The sequence below is a fragment of the Dermacentor silvarum genome, unplaced genomic scaffold, assembly GCF_013339745.2.
Source record: "Dermacentor silvarum isolate Dsil-2018 unplaced genomic scaffold, BIME_Dsil_1.4 Seq760, whole genome shotgun sequence".
Taxonomy (NCBI): domain Eukaryota; kingdom Metazoa; phylum Arthropoda; class Arachnida; order Ixodida; family Ixodidae; genus Dermacentor; species Dermacentor silvarum.
The window spans coordinates 1-14,587 of record NW_023606735.1 but is presented as its reverse complement, the minus strand read 5'-3'; the positions used below and the strand labels follow the sequence as shown (position 1 = coordinate 14,587).

Here is a 14,587-nt window from a genome sequence, read left to right as displayed (position 1 = left end):
ACGCCATAGGCACTGAGCTGCCATAGTGGCTTGCTGAATCGGTGATTTCCAACAGCTCTCCGTAGAGATACATTCATGAAGCAGGAGTAAATCGTTAAGTTAATAAAAATCTATTGCTGATATAAAATGCAAACTGTGGCAGCTTTCTATAGAAGGACACAATGTAGAGCACTTGTGAATAAATTCTTTTTGTTAGACGAGTTGGCACATCGTCAATGATAATAGCAGTGCAAACAAGTGGGACACAGTACAGGGAAAGGGGTGAAATGATGTTCTGTATATACTGTATTTACCTCATTTTAATCTACAGTTTTGTTTTCTAAATAATAGAGTTTGAAAATTGCATTGCAGTCGGATATGTAATGAAAACCACATTTGCAGCAAGTCTAGTGTACCTGTTGTCGAATTGCCTGATTGCACTAACATTTTTTTTCTTGTGCTAGGAGCCCATGAAACAAACTCCTAAACTATCCAGTTTCATGCAATGGTTCAAAGCATTTTCTAGAGCACTAGCAATTGCTTTAAGAATGTAAACCCACATACCCTGTGGCCCCTGTTACTTTTTATTCCACTACTCTGATTTTTCTGTGCTTTGTTTTATCTACCACTATTCTACATTATGTAAGAGAATTTATGCCCTTCATATTGAATAAGTGAAATACCCTATTTACTTAGGTAATGGACACGCTCGCATAATACACGCACCCCCAACTTTCGTCGTCAAAATTTCAAAATTTTTTTTCTCCCGCGAAATAAACACACCCTGAACTTGCTGCCGTGAAGTAGGAGAGACACAGTACGAGGCGGCGTCCGATATGGCATTCAGTGGGTACGATTGTATCAGACGCTGAATTGTACGTGTGTCTCCTACTTTTATAGCGGTAGCATCATATGGACACTCAGGTGCATTTTTGAAGTCGGCGCCAATGATCGCGGCTTTATCCCGCGTTGGAGGGAAGAAAGCGGGTAAGAAACGCGCCGTATTTCGTCGTGTGCATGGCGCCGTTGGGAGGGGAGGGAGGCGGCACAGCAACTGCACATTGCACGACCGGGCGTGCCTTATCTTGAAAACGATCTGCGTCGGAGGCTGAGTCTAGGTGCGACGGCAGCTTATACTTTTGAGCGTACTCCGTTATCACCGCTCCGTTTGCGTTGAAGTGATACATGGCATGAAGGTCACTTCGCTCGCTGTTGCTGCAGCGCTTCCTCACACCAGCATTTCGACTGTGAGTGTCCGCGGTCATCGAGTGTGATTGGTTCATGTTTGCCTGTGCGCACTGACACCATGCTGGTTAAATTACTTTGGAAGTTTATACGGGCGATAGAACTACTATCCTTACTTTGTATAGCTCTCTGCGCATTTGCTATCGCAATCGATGGTTCGCCTTGCGGACGAAATTGCGGCTTTCTTTCAAACAAATAATTCAAAACAAATCATTCAAAATTTTACCCGGCATAATAAACGCACCCCCCCCCAACTTGCGCATATTTTCAAAGAAAAAAAGTGCGTTCATTATGCGAGTAAATACGGTATTGTAATGGGGGTGCCCCATTTTCCATGCCGTAATGACAAGGGTTGGGAAAGTTGGTCAATTTGCGAACAGCTCGAACCATTGCCTTCAACATTCATGGCAAAAACAGATGCTGGCCATAGAGAGAACATGGCCCCCGTGAAGGGGAAATAGCATTGTTTAATGTTTTTTCACCTTGGTTGCCATCCGTTTTGTTTTTTGACAGGCTTTTTCCCACCCAGTTTAAACCCACAATGAATGTAATGCAGACCAAAATAGTGTTGTTGAAGAGTTATATGTTCTGCCTTCCCCATGAAGACTTGTTCACTGACATAGTCGTTGGCCATATTCCTGTTGTAGCTAAATGAAATCAATAATAGTCAGTGAACAAGGCTTCTGTGTAGAAGCCAAAACATCCTTTCGACAAGCAAGTCGAAGCAAGTGTCAAACCTTCCGATGTCTTACGTGGTTGCCTTCTGTGCCATGATGTTATGAGAGGGAGAAAGCTAAACGAAACCTGGCTGTAGAAAAACTAGTATAAATGAGGTATTTAGTGCACTCTGGGGTTTGCTAGTATATTTCTGGGGTTTTAGAGTCCGGAACCTTCACGTAAAGGGACATACAACTGCTCAGCACATGAATTGAGAAAACCGCTTGTGCAAAAATGACCTATCCTACTGGTTAAAATAAGCCATGTTTTTCTCATTAAATGGGGATTTATATTTTTAATTCTTCTCCAAAAGTTGCGAAAAATGACCCTTGGCGCGCCACATGGCAAAAACATGAAGATGCATAGATGGCCTGAAGAGGAGGGCAAACTGGAACAACTTGGTATTTATTCATGGTAAATAAGGAACAGCGCACTGAAAACGTAGACGAAGGGAGACTTGACACACAAGTGCTGACTTTCAACTGGAAAACTTATTGAATGAACGAGTTTATGAACACTTGAGCTGTGCATGCACTTGCAAGGCAGTGAACAATTTATGACATGCACTCGTGGTTAGATCATGTATACTAAACAAGAATGAATTTAAAAAATAACATCACACTGCTCGGCTGTCAACGATTTGCGGGGTCTAAAAAGGAAATTTCTCTTTCTTGGAAGACTATTGTAGGCTGACTAATGCAACCTGGTCTTGTTTTCTGTATTCTATAGGCCTCGCAAATTTCATGAGTCAATTGGTCTGTGTGGCGAAAAAAGCTTCTCGGTCTGAGAGAATTCTGCAGTGCACCCGAATTGCCAAAAGCGAGGCGCAAACAGTGCATTTTGGTGCTCCCTGAGGCGCACGTTTACACACCGCCCTGATTGTCCCACGTACACTCGGCCACAGGTGAGGGGGCTGCTGTACATGATTGCAGTGGCGCAAGGCACACGCATATTAGTGTGCCTTACAGGGCAGACTTTTTTTGCATTTGCACCTTTCTCCACACATTTTGTAACTGCTGTGCAGATGCTACCCACTTTCTGGCTGAAAAAAAGAATCTATGCCATGCCACGATCCCCCCCCCTTTTTTTTGTTTCAACCTGTGCGGACGCTAGTGTCCATAGCATGCTTCAATTCTTGCACGAACTTTCCACAAGACAGCATGCCATTGGCGTCTTAAGGAAAGCTTGTGCGAAGAGTAAAGTTTGGAGAGTAAAGATGCGGCACCAAGAAGCAAGCCGTTAGCCATACATCCACTAGCGTTCGCACAGGTTGAAGGGGGGAGGGGGATCGTGGCATGGGCATAGATTTGTTTTGTTCTTTTCAGCCAGAAAGAAAGTAGGTAGCGTCTGCCCTGTAAGGCACACTAACATGTGTGTTTGCCTTGCGCCACTGCAATCGTGTACAGGATCCCCCTCACCTGTGGCCGAGTGTACGTGGGACAATCGGGGCAGTGTGTAAACGTGGGCCTCAGGGAGCACCAAAATGCACTGTTTGTGCCTTGAATTTCGCTATGCATTGCCATGACTGAGAGTGCACTGCAGAATTCTGTCGGACCGAGATTCTTTTTCGCCTCACAGACCAATTGACGCATGAAATTTGCGAGGCCTATAGAATACACAAAGCAGGACCAGGTTGCATTAGTCAGCCTGCAATAGTCTTCTTAGAAGAAATTTCCTTTTTAGACCACGCAAATCGTTGACAGCGGAGCAGCGCGATGGTTTTTATTTTTGTTATATCATTATTGTTTATAATCACCTGATCTAACCACGAGTGCATGTCATAAATTGTTCACTGCCTTCCAGGTGTATGTGCAGTTCAACTGTTGATGAACTCGTTCATTCAATAAACTTACCAGTTGAAAGTCCGCACTTGGGGTGTGTCTACGTCTCCCTACGCTTTCAGGACCCTGTTCCTTATTTACCATGAATAATAGGCCTATCACATGGCTTTCTATTATTGTATGGGTTTCATGGTATTCTTATTAGTATTGAAATGCAGTCCAAATTTTTCTGTTATTTTTTTTACCTTACAATATGCTGATAAGCCTTCGTTTGTAGTGAAAGTGGCACTGCCTTTGTTTTTGATGAGTTGGCTTGGTAAGTCTATCGACAGAATAATGATAACGGGGGCCAGGCAGCCATAATGTAGGTGTGTATTTGGGGGAAAAACGCTGTACAAATGTAAGAAGGTCTGTACGACAATGCAAACTTATTGTACCAGCTTTATATTTCAAAAGTGGTTGAAAAGGCCAAAATTTAGGCAGTTAACTGCAGTTGCACTCACTCCTGTGAAGCAGAATGATAGGCTGCTTTCGAAATTTGCGAAGCTGCAGGTGCAAACATTGCTGAGGGTTAACTTTTGGTTACCACAAAACTACGTCTTTAAAAACTGTTTGTCAGTCGCTTTAACGCAAAATGTGAAGGTCTGAAAATATCATGTCGGTATGCCTTTAAGCTGTTTTGTGCCACACGTATGTAGATCTGGCTTTCCTGCACTCTAATGTCACATCCCCTAATTATGCATTGGGAATTTGCTGGGAGTAGAATTGGTGCGCTTACAAGTGATAGTGAAAGCTTAGAGAGGTAGTTACTATGAAACATAGTTACTGTGCTAAGGGTTATGAAACACAAACATGAAATGTACAGAACAGACAAGACCTGATGCACTTCGTGTTTGTGTTCATTCCAGTAACGCTAAGGTGTTGTAGAGCACATTTACAATTAAAGGGCATTGCGTCACAAACCTCTTCCAGCAAAAATGTTTTGCTTTGCACTCAGCTAAAAATTCACTTCACTTGGCAATAAATTATATTCTGGTAGTAATGGGTAGATTTTTCAACTTGAAAACATTGCCGCATACAATGCTCATTTCCACATCTCTGGCAATTTTTGTCTTTTGCAGCGCAAGCACCTCCTGCAAATAGGAGGGAAGTCACTGCGCGAGGTGGCATCGTATGCCATGAAGGCTGTAATGGCGCACCCCGTCCAAGTGCTTTACAGCCTTCATAGCAGGAAGGGGAAGAGGACATTCATCAATTTGAAGTTATGCCGGATAGTCACAGGTAAAGCTTCCTCAGTCATCCTTTTGCATTGTTGAAGTATTGTGTGTACAGCCGAACTCCTCTACAGCGAAATGGCTTGCATAACAAGAGGTTGTCCTTGCCAAAATCGTGTCTCTCATATAAATTGTCAACTTCTACAACGAAGAAATTTGGGCGTCCCTGTTGGCTGATTTCATTTTTTTATCATGAAAGCCACATACTCAGTCACCACTGCCCTTGCAGAAATTACGAAAGTGTGCTCTGCACTAGCACCAATGGCAGCTTAGGTGAATTGCTTGACGAGCATGCCGATGAATTGCATCACACCAGGCAGCTTACACGTTTAGCATCAGCGGGTGAGACAGTTGAATATGTCTCGGTTAGTAAAGACATAGTGTGATCATCACTGATGACGTTAACGCTATGTTAGGGTGAAAAAACAAGAATGTCAACGAAGGCAACAGGGATGAAGATCCTGTAAATGGATCAAGAATTTTCGTGGCGGGGAAGGCGATAGCATTTAATTATCCGCAGCATTACTTTGCGTATCCTGCATTTCGCTGCTGAGCATGCTGTGAACCTCGGATTCAATAAGGTTGGCTGCGGTTGCAAATCCTGTCAGATAAACTGTGTGCTAAAGACTTATCAACTTATTTCACTAAGTCTCTTGAAGGTTTTCTTTTGTTGAATGTGTTTGCCTGCTCTATTGTGGGTGATCTTTACGGTGCATGCTGTATGTACTAATTGTGGTCTTTGCATGTTTGTGTGCAGATGTCATCTGTGCGAAAGGGGGGGGGGGCGACCTGACACAAGCACAGGACTTCATTAAGTGGTTGCCAGGGTCTGTGGACAGCGGTGGTGGCAGGAAGAGATGTTTCACAGAAACGTTTGCAGCAGAGCAGCCCGATGATCCCTCCCTTCAGGGCAGGAATCATTGCCTGCCCACTGCTGCCCTCTCCCGGCCCCACCCTTGCCCTCAGGTCCCTGGCAAGTCCACCGTCGGCCCCTCCTGTCCGGCTGCTGCTGCCTCTGCTGCAGCCCCTGCCGCCCCTGCCCCTCCTCCTGCTGCTGCCCTGGAGCTGAGCACCCCTACTGATGCCTGCATCAGTTCAAGAATTGTATTGTAAATAGTACTGTAAATAGTATACTAAATAAATTATATTTTCGTTTACGCTTTGCGTGTGTCTGCAGGAAGTTCCCTTCCGGCACTTATTTCCATCACATTTTCTTCGCTACTAATTGTATAGGCAGTAAACTAGCATACAAGCAACAGAATGGCTAAGTACAGGCTATGCTTGAAACACACTGGATGCAAAATGTCTGAGCACCGGATATTCTTGAAACTCATTGGGTACAAAATGGCTAAGCACTGGGTATTCTTGGAACACATTGGATACAGAATGGCTGAACACTGGGTGTTCTTGAAACATGTTGGATACAGAATGGCTAAGCACTGGACGTTCTTGAAAGACTGGATACAGGATGGCTGTGCACTGGCTCTATGCTTGAACTACATTGGATTCTACAATGGCAAACTGTACGGCCAATCTTGGCTCGAACAGTGGGTGATCCTTGGATCGGGTTGCACTTTGCCATGATGCCAGGATTGGGCCAAAGTTCGTACCAATTTCTGCGAGCATTGGACCATGCTTGGCCCAGTGCTGTCGTGCTGCCTGGGCACCTTTCTCGGTCATCGTATCGACGCTAACGGACTGCGGCACAAAGACCAGAACATCAAGGCCGTCCGCGAAGCGCCTGAGCCCACTTCGGTGAGTGAGATGAAAGCATCTTTAGGTCTCGTCAACCACAATGGCAAATTCTTGCCGAACCTGGCCACCTTGTTGGCTCCGCCATACGCCCTTCTTGCAAAAGGTGCCAGGTGGCAGTGGAAGCAGGAGCACAAAGAATGCTTTTGGAAAGTCAACAAGGCAATAGAAGCCTCGAAGTTGTTGGCCCATTTTGACCCTGATAAGCCGTTGAGGCTGGAGTGTGACGCTTCACCAGTAGGTATCGGAGCCGTTTTGTGCAACCGGATCAATGGTCTTGATTACCCAATTGGTTTTCTCTCCATGAAACTTACAAAAAGAGGCTCTAGCACTTGTGTTCGGGGTTGCCCGGTTCAAAGACTACTTGTACGGACATCGTCCTGGTGACAGACCACAAACCTCTCAGTGGTTTATTAAATCCAAAAAAGCGATACCCACGATGGCAGCCCCCCGGATTCAGCGTTGGGCATTGTTTCTCGCTAACTACAGGTATACTGTGCAATATCGTAAAGGCAGTGAACATTCAAATGCAGATACCCTCAGCCGGTTGCCACTGGCGGTTGCACAGCCACGAGAGAGTTATTCCAAGGAACGGGAGTACGTTTTGTGTCCCCAAGCGGTGGAGGAAATGGCGATATGCGCCCGAGAGGTGAAACAAATGACCGATCGAGACACTACTGCTCAACATGTCAAAGAATGGATTTTAGAAGGATGGCCGCGGTTTCGAACCCAGGATCACGAGCAGTACCGGCCGTACTTCAACATCAGCACGGAACTAACCGTAAGTAACAATTTGGTATACTGGGGCCATCGCATTTTATGCCCTTTGCGGCCAGAAGACGCGCAATAAACCTGCTGCATGAAACTCATCCGGGTATGGTTTCCATGAAGAGTATCGCCAGAACGCTATTTTGGTACCCAGGACTAGACTCGGACATTGAGCGACTGGTCAGCTCGTGCTCTGTTTGTGCACAGGCTTCCGCGATGCCACCTGCTCAGGTACCTGCGACATGGCCAGCGACCCGGGAACTCTGGAGCCGTCTGGACCCGCGAACTCTGGAGCAGGTCCGGTAGACGGACACATGGTCTTGGTGATTGTAGACTCGGAAACAAAACGGATCGAAGCAGTGCCAATGAAGATTGCTACGTCGGAAACCACGATCAGAGCTCTGCATTCCATATTTGCATGGTCTGGGCTTCCAAAAGCGTTCATCCCCGCAGGGGCGTCTGCGTCAGCAGGCGTTTGGTGAGCTGCGCCACCACGTACCCGAGCACACGAGGATTGGACCCCCCCCCCCCCCGCGCTAAATGTGCGCGGCTTAGCCGTGTCCGGGGAAAAGGGGATCCTGGGGGTTGAGCCAATGCCAGGTGTTTGGACCTTTACGGCCCGTCGGCGGAGGCAACACACCCCTTTGGCCTCGGCTTCACGTAGGCGGCACCGCCGGACTGACCCACCCGGGGGAAATCGGTATTTGCCTTTTCCTGTCTCTCTCTCCATCCAACCTTCGTCTTTCTCTCTCACTTTGCATCTCTCCTGTCTTCTCTTCGCTTCGTTTTACTTCCAATTTTCCAGGCAGCAAGGGTTAACCTTGTGTAATCTATCCAACCTTAGGTCTAATATATTAGGCTATAGTGGCTATGTACAGCTGGCGTCTCCGTCTCGTTCGGGTCTCGTAGCGTCCCCTTGTTGGGCTCGGTGGTGGCTGGCCGGCATAGCCTCCGAAATGAACTAGTAATCTATGGATGTATTGTCCTTCCCTCGTCTGCCTGATCGCCCTCTTAGCAAAAGAGGGCGCACCGAAGAAACGCTGAACTTTTTTGGCCAACGTAAAGACACCTTCCCACGATTTCACGTGATTCATAGTGAAAACCCCGAAAAGACCACCAGAATGATTTCTCCTTTCACTGTTGCCAAATGTATAACCGATGCACTAGGTCCCGGCTACAAGGTAACGAAAATGGCCAGCGGTGACCTCCTTGAGGTTCGCGACCAGCACCAGCACGGAAAACTCGCCAATCTCGTAACACTCGGTAATGTACAAATCAAGGTGACTCCACACCGATCGATGAACGCATGCAAAGGTGTAGTTTCTGACGGAGACCTCCCGAACTTGACCGAAGAAGAGCTCCTCGAGGGCTGGAAAGAACAGAACGTGACACATGTACAGTGCATAAAGATTAAACGAGACACTGTTGAAATTCCCATGAAGCATCTAATCCTTACATTTGGCTCCAGTACTCTCCAGATACCCTCGAAACGAAAATCCGAGTAAGACCCTATATTCCCAACCCACGTAGATGTTCCAAATGCCAAGATTCGGCCATGGCTCGCAAAGCTGCCGAGGCCAACTGAGATGCGCAAAATGTGCCGATCATGAACACACATCTGACAACTGTACTGGCGCCCTGCACTATCCAAATTGCGATGGGGACCATGCAGCTTATTCTCGATCCTGCCCTACGTGGAAAAAAAAAGATATCATCACACTAAAAATAAAAAAAAACATATCTTTCCAAGAAGCACGAAAGCGTGTTTCTTTTCTTCACTCCGCAGGGTATGCTGGTGCGGCGCGTAGGGGGGCAACGCCGCAGTAGACTCCGGCATCAGCCCGGTCCACAAAGAGTGTGGCCGTGGCTGTGCCACAAGCTCCCCAGGCGACAGCAGCCAGTGCTGTTGTGCCGTCTCTGAAGGAAGGTCCATCGACCTCTGGGTTGGTGGCCTCCAAGGCCCTGCTTTTCGAGGCAAGGCCCACCCGGAAAACACCCCGCTCGCTTGAGCGGAAGTCCAGCGGCTCCTTGGCGTCTATGGACACAACCCCAAGCCAGGCGGCGCCTCTAGCACCTCTGGAGCGACGCGATTCTCGCGACCGCTCCAAGAAAGACAAACCCCGGATTACAGGGGCCTGGAAAGGCTCCGTATGCCAACTAGACTCGTCTCTTGACACACAGCCCAAAACCACAAACAACATGGATACACAAATATTACACTGGAACGTGAGAGGCCTAATGCACAACCTCGATGACATTAAAGAACTTTTACACAAATACAATCCAAAGGTGCTGTGTGTTCAGGAGACACATCTTAAACCTACATAAACAAAGCAATACGCCATTTCCCGGAATGACCGGGACAATGCTGCTACATCATCAGGCGGTGTAGCTATAATTGGCGACAGAGGCATTGCATGTCGGAAACTGCAACTCCAAACTCCTCTTGAAGCAGTTGCTATCGAAGCAGTGCTATTCAATAAACTAGTCACCATCGCGTCTACATACATCTCCCCAGGTTATCAACTCTCTAGAATAACATTTCAAAGCTTTATTGATGAACTTCATCACCCTTACAAAGTCGTTGGTGATCTAAACGCACATAGTACACTGTCGTCCTCTCGCTGTGATGCGAGAGGACGACTAATAGAAAACTTTCTACTCTCTTCAAGTGCCTGCCTGCTTAACAAAAAGGAACCAACATTCTACAGCCCTACACACATAACATTTTCTTCCATAGATTTAAGCATAGCATCCAGTACAATTGTACCATATCTGAAGTGGGATGTGATTAATAACCCTTATGGCAGTGATCCCTTCCCCATCGTACTAAACCTTGCAAAAAAATCTGAGTGCTCCACACACGTTCCTCGATGGAAAGTCGAATCAGCTGACTGGACGCGATTTCGCGAAGAAACACATTTTCCCTGGGACGATATCGTTCACTTGATATTGACGCTGCAGTAGCATACTTTACAGAGTTTATTATTGATGCTGCATCAGTATGTATGTATACCCCAAACAAATGGGTCGCCTTCAAAACGACGTATTCCATGGTGGAATGAGGAGTGTAGGGAAGCCCGGAAAAAGCAAAACAAGGCCTGTAATCTCCTTCGTAACTCCCCGACCACAGAAAACCTAATTAACTTAAAGGCGATTAAGTCACAAGGTAGAAGAACAGGCCGCCGCGCTAAACGGGAAAGTTGGGAAAAATACATTTCCAGCATCAACTCTTATACAGACGAACGCAAAGCCTGCAACAGGGTAAACAAAATAAAAGGCCGCGAAACTCATCCTCTACCTTTAGTAAGCACACAAGGAGACACTCTTGAGGACCAGGCTGATTGTCTAGGAGCAAACTTCAAGCATATCTCCAGTACCTCCCATTATACAGATACATTTCTAAGATATCAGCGACAAGCAGAGCGACAGCCTCTGGGTCGGAAAGACACAGCCAATGCAGCATACAATCGCCCATTTAGCATGGCGGAGTTTCATGCTTCACTGAATTGTTGTAACGCGCCTGCTCCAGGAAGTGACAGAATACTATATGAAATGATAAAACACTTACACCCTGAAACCCACAAAAAGCTACTGTCACTCCTTAACACCATGTTCTCTGCCAGCTACATTCCGACTGCATGGAAAGAAGCAATCGTAATTCCTATGCTCAAAGACGGCAAGGACCCTTCTTCGGCCAGTAGCTATACGCCTATAGCTCTGACAAGTTGTATATGCAAACTATTTGAGAAAATGGTCCATCGCCGCCTCATCCACTTTCTTGAAAGTAACGAAATACTCGATCCCTTACAGTGCGGTTTCAGAGAAGGTATGTCCACAACAGACCACCTTGTTCGCATTGAATCTTATATTAGAGATGATTTTGCACATAAGCAGTTTTGCCTCTCAGTATTTCTGGACCTAGAAAAGGCTTACGATATGACATGACGCTACGGAAAAATTCGAGATCTTTCGGCGATGGGTGTCCGTGGCAACATGCTAAACACAATTGAAAGTTATCCGTCTAATCGCACACTCCACTTAAGAGTGGGTAATGCTCTATCTAGGCCCTTCACCCAAGAGACCGGTGTGCCGCAAGGGGGCGTGCTTAGTTGCACGCTATTGTGCTGGATTTGTGTGATGAACAGAACCTTATAGTAGTTAACAGGGAAAATAAGTGTCATGGACAGGTAACGTGGCAATGCGGAAACAGGCAGTCATGTATCGACTACGCCTTAGTCTCAGAAATGGTCTACGAACAACTGGAACAAATGATAATAGACGAAAATGAAAAAAATAGCCTGGGAAGCGATCATAGACGTTTAGCATTAAAGTTTGGGAGAGATACCAGCGCAGAACATGAACCAATGGCCTCAGAGTTTTTAAAAATGAATGACGAGCAAATAACAGAGATCGCAAACAACATAGAGAAGAAAATTGAGGCTTTTCCTACAGCAGTCTGGGAATATAAGGAACTGGTGGAGGTTATGCAGCATGAAATAAGGCGGACACGGCAATACAATTGTTGGATTGGAAAGAGGAAACCACGTAAGTGGTGGAACAAGGAAATTAAACAAGCTATAGAAGAGCGTAAAGAGGCATCTAGGGTTCATCGAGAAGCCAAAAAGTTGGGATTACAAGAAGAAGAGGTGCTCCTTAGATGGAATACATACAGAGAAAAGAAAAGGGTTGCGAGTGAGCTCGTGCAAGCAAAAATTAAATGCGCAAGTGAACGTTGGGTGCATAACATTCACAAAAGAGACAAAGGCGTCCCAAAAAGATTCTGGAACCATATAAAAGCACTCGGAGCTCCAACTAGAAACTCGCAAACGGCTATAAGGGAATGAAGACGGTAACATCTATGAAGGCGATGATGCGCTGCGGTACATCACAGACGTTATCAGGCATAACTTCGGTACGAGAAAAAGTGTAGTTCAGACAACAGATCCAGCAACAACAGAGAGGCTTGAGAGATCAAAATTCAGCATAGAAAGCTTCTATTGAAAAAAGGCAGCAGAAAATGTCCCTAACAACACGGCAGCAGGACCCGATGAAACCCCAATACAGCTAATCAAAAACCTCGGTCCAAAAAGCAAGGCACTGCTGACTAATGCCATAGAGCAAGTGATTAGAACAAAGAATATTCCCGTTGGATGGCGTGAAAGCAAGATGAATCTCATCTACAAAGGCAAAGGAGATAAGGATAAGACGAGCTCGTACAGGCCAGTTACAGTAACGTCGGTGATATATAGAATGGCAATGCAAGCCATAAAATTAGAACTGTCGAAGTGGGTGGAGGAAAACGGTGTATTGGGGGAACTACAGAATGGGTTCAGGCCAGGCAGACGCTTAGAAGACAATATGTTTGTACTAACTCAGTGCATAGAGATTTCAGTAGCTCAGAAAAGACCTTTATGGGTAGCATTTCTAGATATTAAAGGAGCTTATGACAACGTAGACAGGGAATTGTTGTGGGATATTCTTCAATACGAAGGCATAGATGACGATTTCGTGGAGCTGCTGAGGGAGATATATCGAGACAACCAAGTACAAGTGGCATAGGAAGGTCGAAAAGGAAATGAAATGGTGGGAATTCACCAAGGATTGAAGCAAGGATGCCCTCTGTCACCATTGTTGTTCACGCTTTACGTCAAGGGCATAGAAAGACGACTGGAAAACAGCGAATTAGGTTTTGATTTATCCTACATGCGTAATGGACAAATGGTGCAACAAATGGTCCCTGGATTGATGTACGCAGACGACATTGTGCTACTAGCGGACAATAAAAATGATTTACAGATACTTGCGAATATCTGTGGGAACGCAGCGCCAAATCTAGGCCTTAAGTTTAGCACAGAGAAATCAGGGATTATGATCTTTAATGAACACACGAGTAACTTCGTGGTGTCAATTCAACAGCAAGTAATACCCATAGTGAAGCAATATAAGTACCTCGGCGTACACATAAACGAAGGAAAGAATTACTCAAGCAACCACCAAGATAATCTGAAAATAAAGGGGAAGCGGAATGCAGCATTAATGAAACACAGAGCACTGTGGGGCCACAATAAGTATGAGGTGGTGCGTGGAATCTGGAAAGGAGTAATGATGCCAGCGCTAACATTCGCAAATGCCATTATATGCTTAAAATCGGATATATTGGCGGGTTTAGAAGTTAACCAAAGATCAGTAGGCCGGTTGGCTTTGGGAGCACACGGTAATACGACAAATGAGGCAGTGCATGGAGACATGGGTTGGGCCTCTTTTGAAGTCAGAGAAGCACAAAGCAAAATTAGTTTTGAAGAAAGGCTCAGGAACATGGATGAAAATAAATGGGCGGCTAAAGTGCACAAGTATCTCTACATGAAAAGCGTGGACACAGAATGGAGGAAGAGGTCTAGGAAGTTGGCAACCAAGTACAGGATAATCGAAACTGTAAATAGACAACCAGGGGTCATCAGAAAGAAAGTGAGATAAATAGAGACCGTGAATTGGATGCAAAGAATGGAAACGAAAAGGACAATGGAGATTTACAAGAATGAGAAGAAAGAAATTAGAAGGGAAAATCTGTACGATAACACAAAGGGCAGTGCCTTGCTATTTGAGGCTCGAGCCGGTTGCCTAAGGACGAAAACATATCGGAACAAATATTCGGAACTAGATGAGACATGTGTATGCTGCAGTAAAGATCCAGAGACCACTCAGCACATCCTAATGGAATGCGACGGGATCCACCCAGCGAGAACCGTAGGTAACGTGCAACTCCCAGAAGCGCTTGGGTTTAAAGTGGAAGGAAACATAAACAGATCAGCCGTAGAGATAAGCAAGAGACGATTAGAGTACTGGTGGAAAAAAAGCAGGGAAAAGATCGATACGACCTGATCTCTTAAAATCATAGGCAGCGGTACAAGCTAAATTTTTGAAAAAGGTATACAAAAATGCGAGATAAAGAACATGTGTAGTATACCTGATTAAATCAAGCAGGCTAGGTGACTATTTGTCGCCACCCCGTTTCAAAGGGGATGCCAATAAATCATCATCATCATCATCATCATATTTATTGTAAAAATG

The 14,587-nt window shown here is 45.7% G+C and overlaps 1 protein-coding gene across 1 annotated transcript; it reads left to right on the top strand.

The window, feature by feature from the left end:
* Positions 1 to 6,628: 6,628 nt before the first annotated feature.
* On the top strand, positions 6,629 to 7,839 carry LOC125941972 (uncharacterized; the record flags this gene model as incomplete). Its single annotated transcript, XM_049659852.1, has 2 exons — positions 6,629 to 6,854; positions 7,724 to 7,839. Coding segments are annotated over exons 1-2 (342 nt in total), but the record flags the coding sequence as incomplete, so codon positions are not given.
* Positions 7,840 to 14,587: the final 6,748 nt, after the last annotated feature.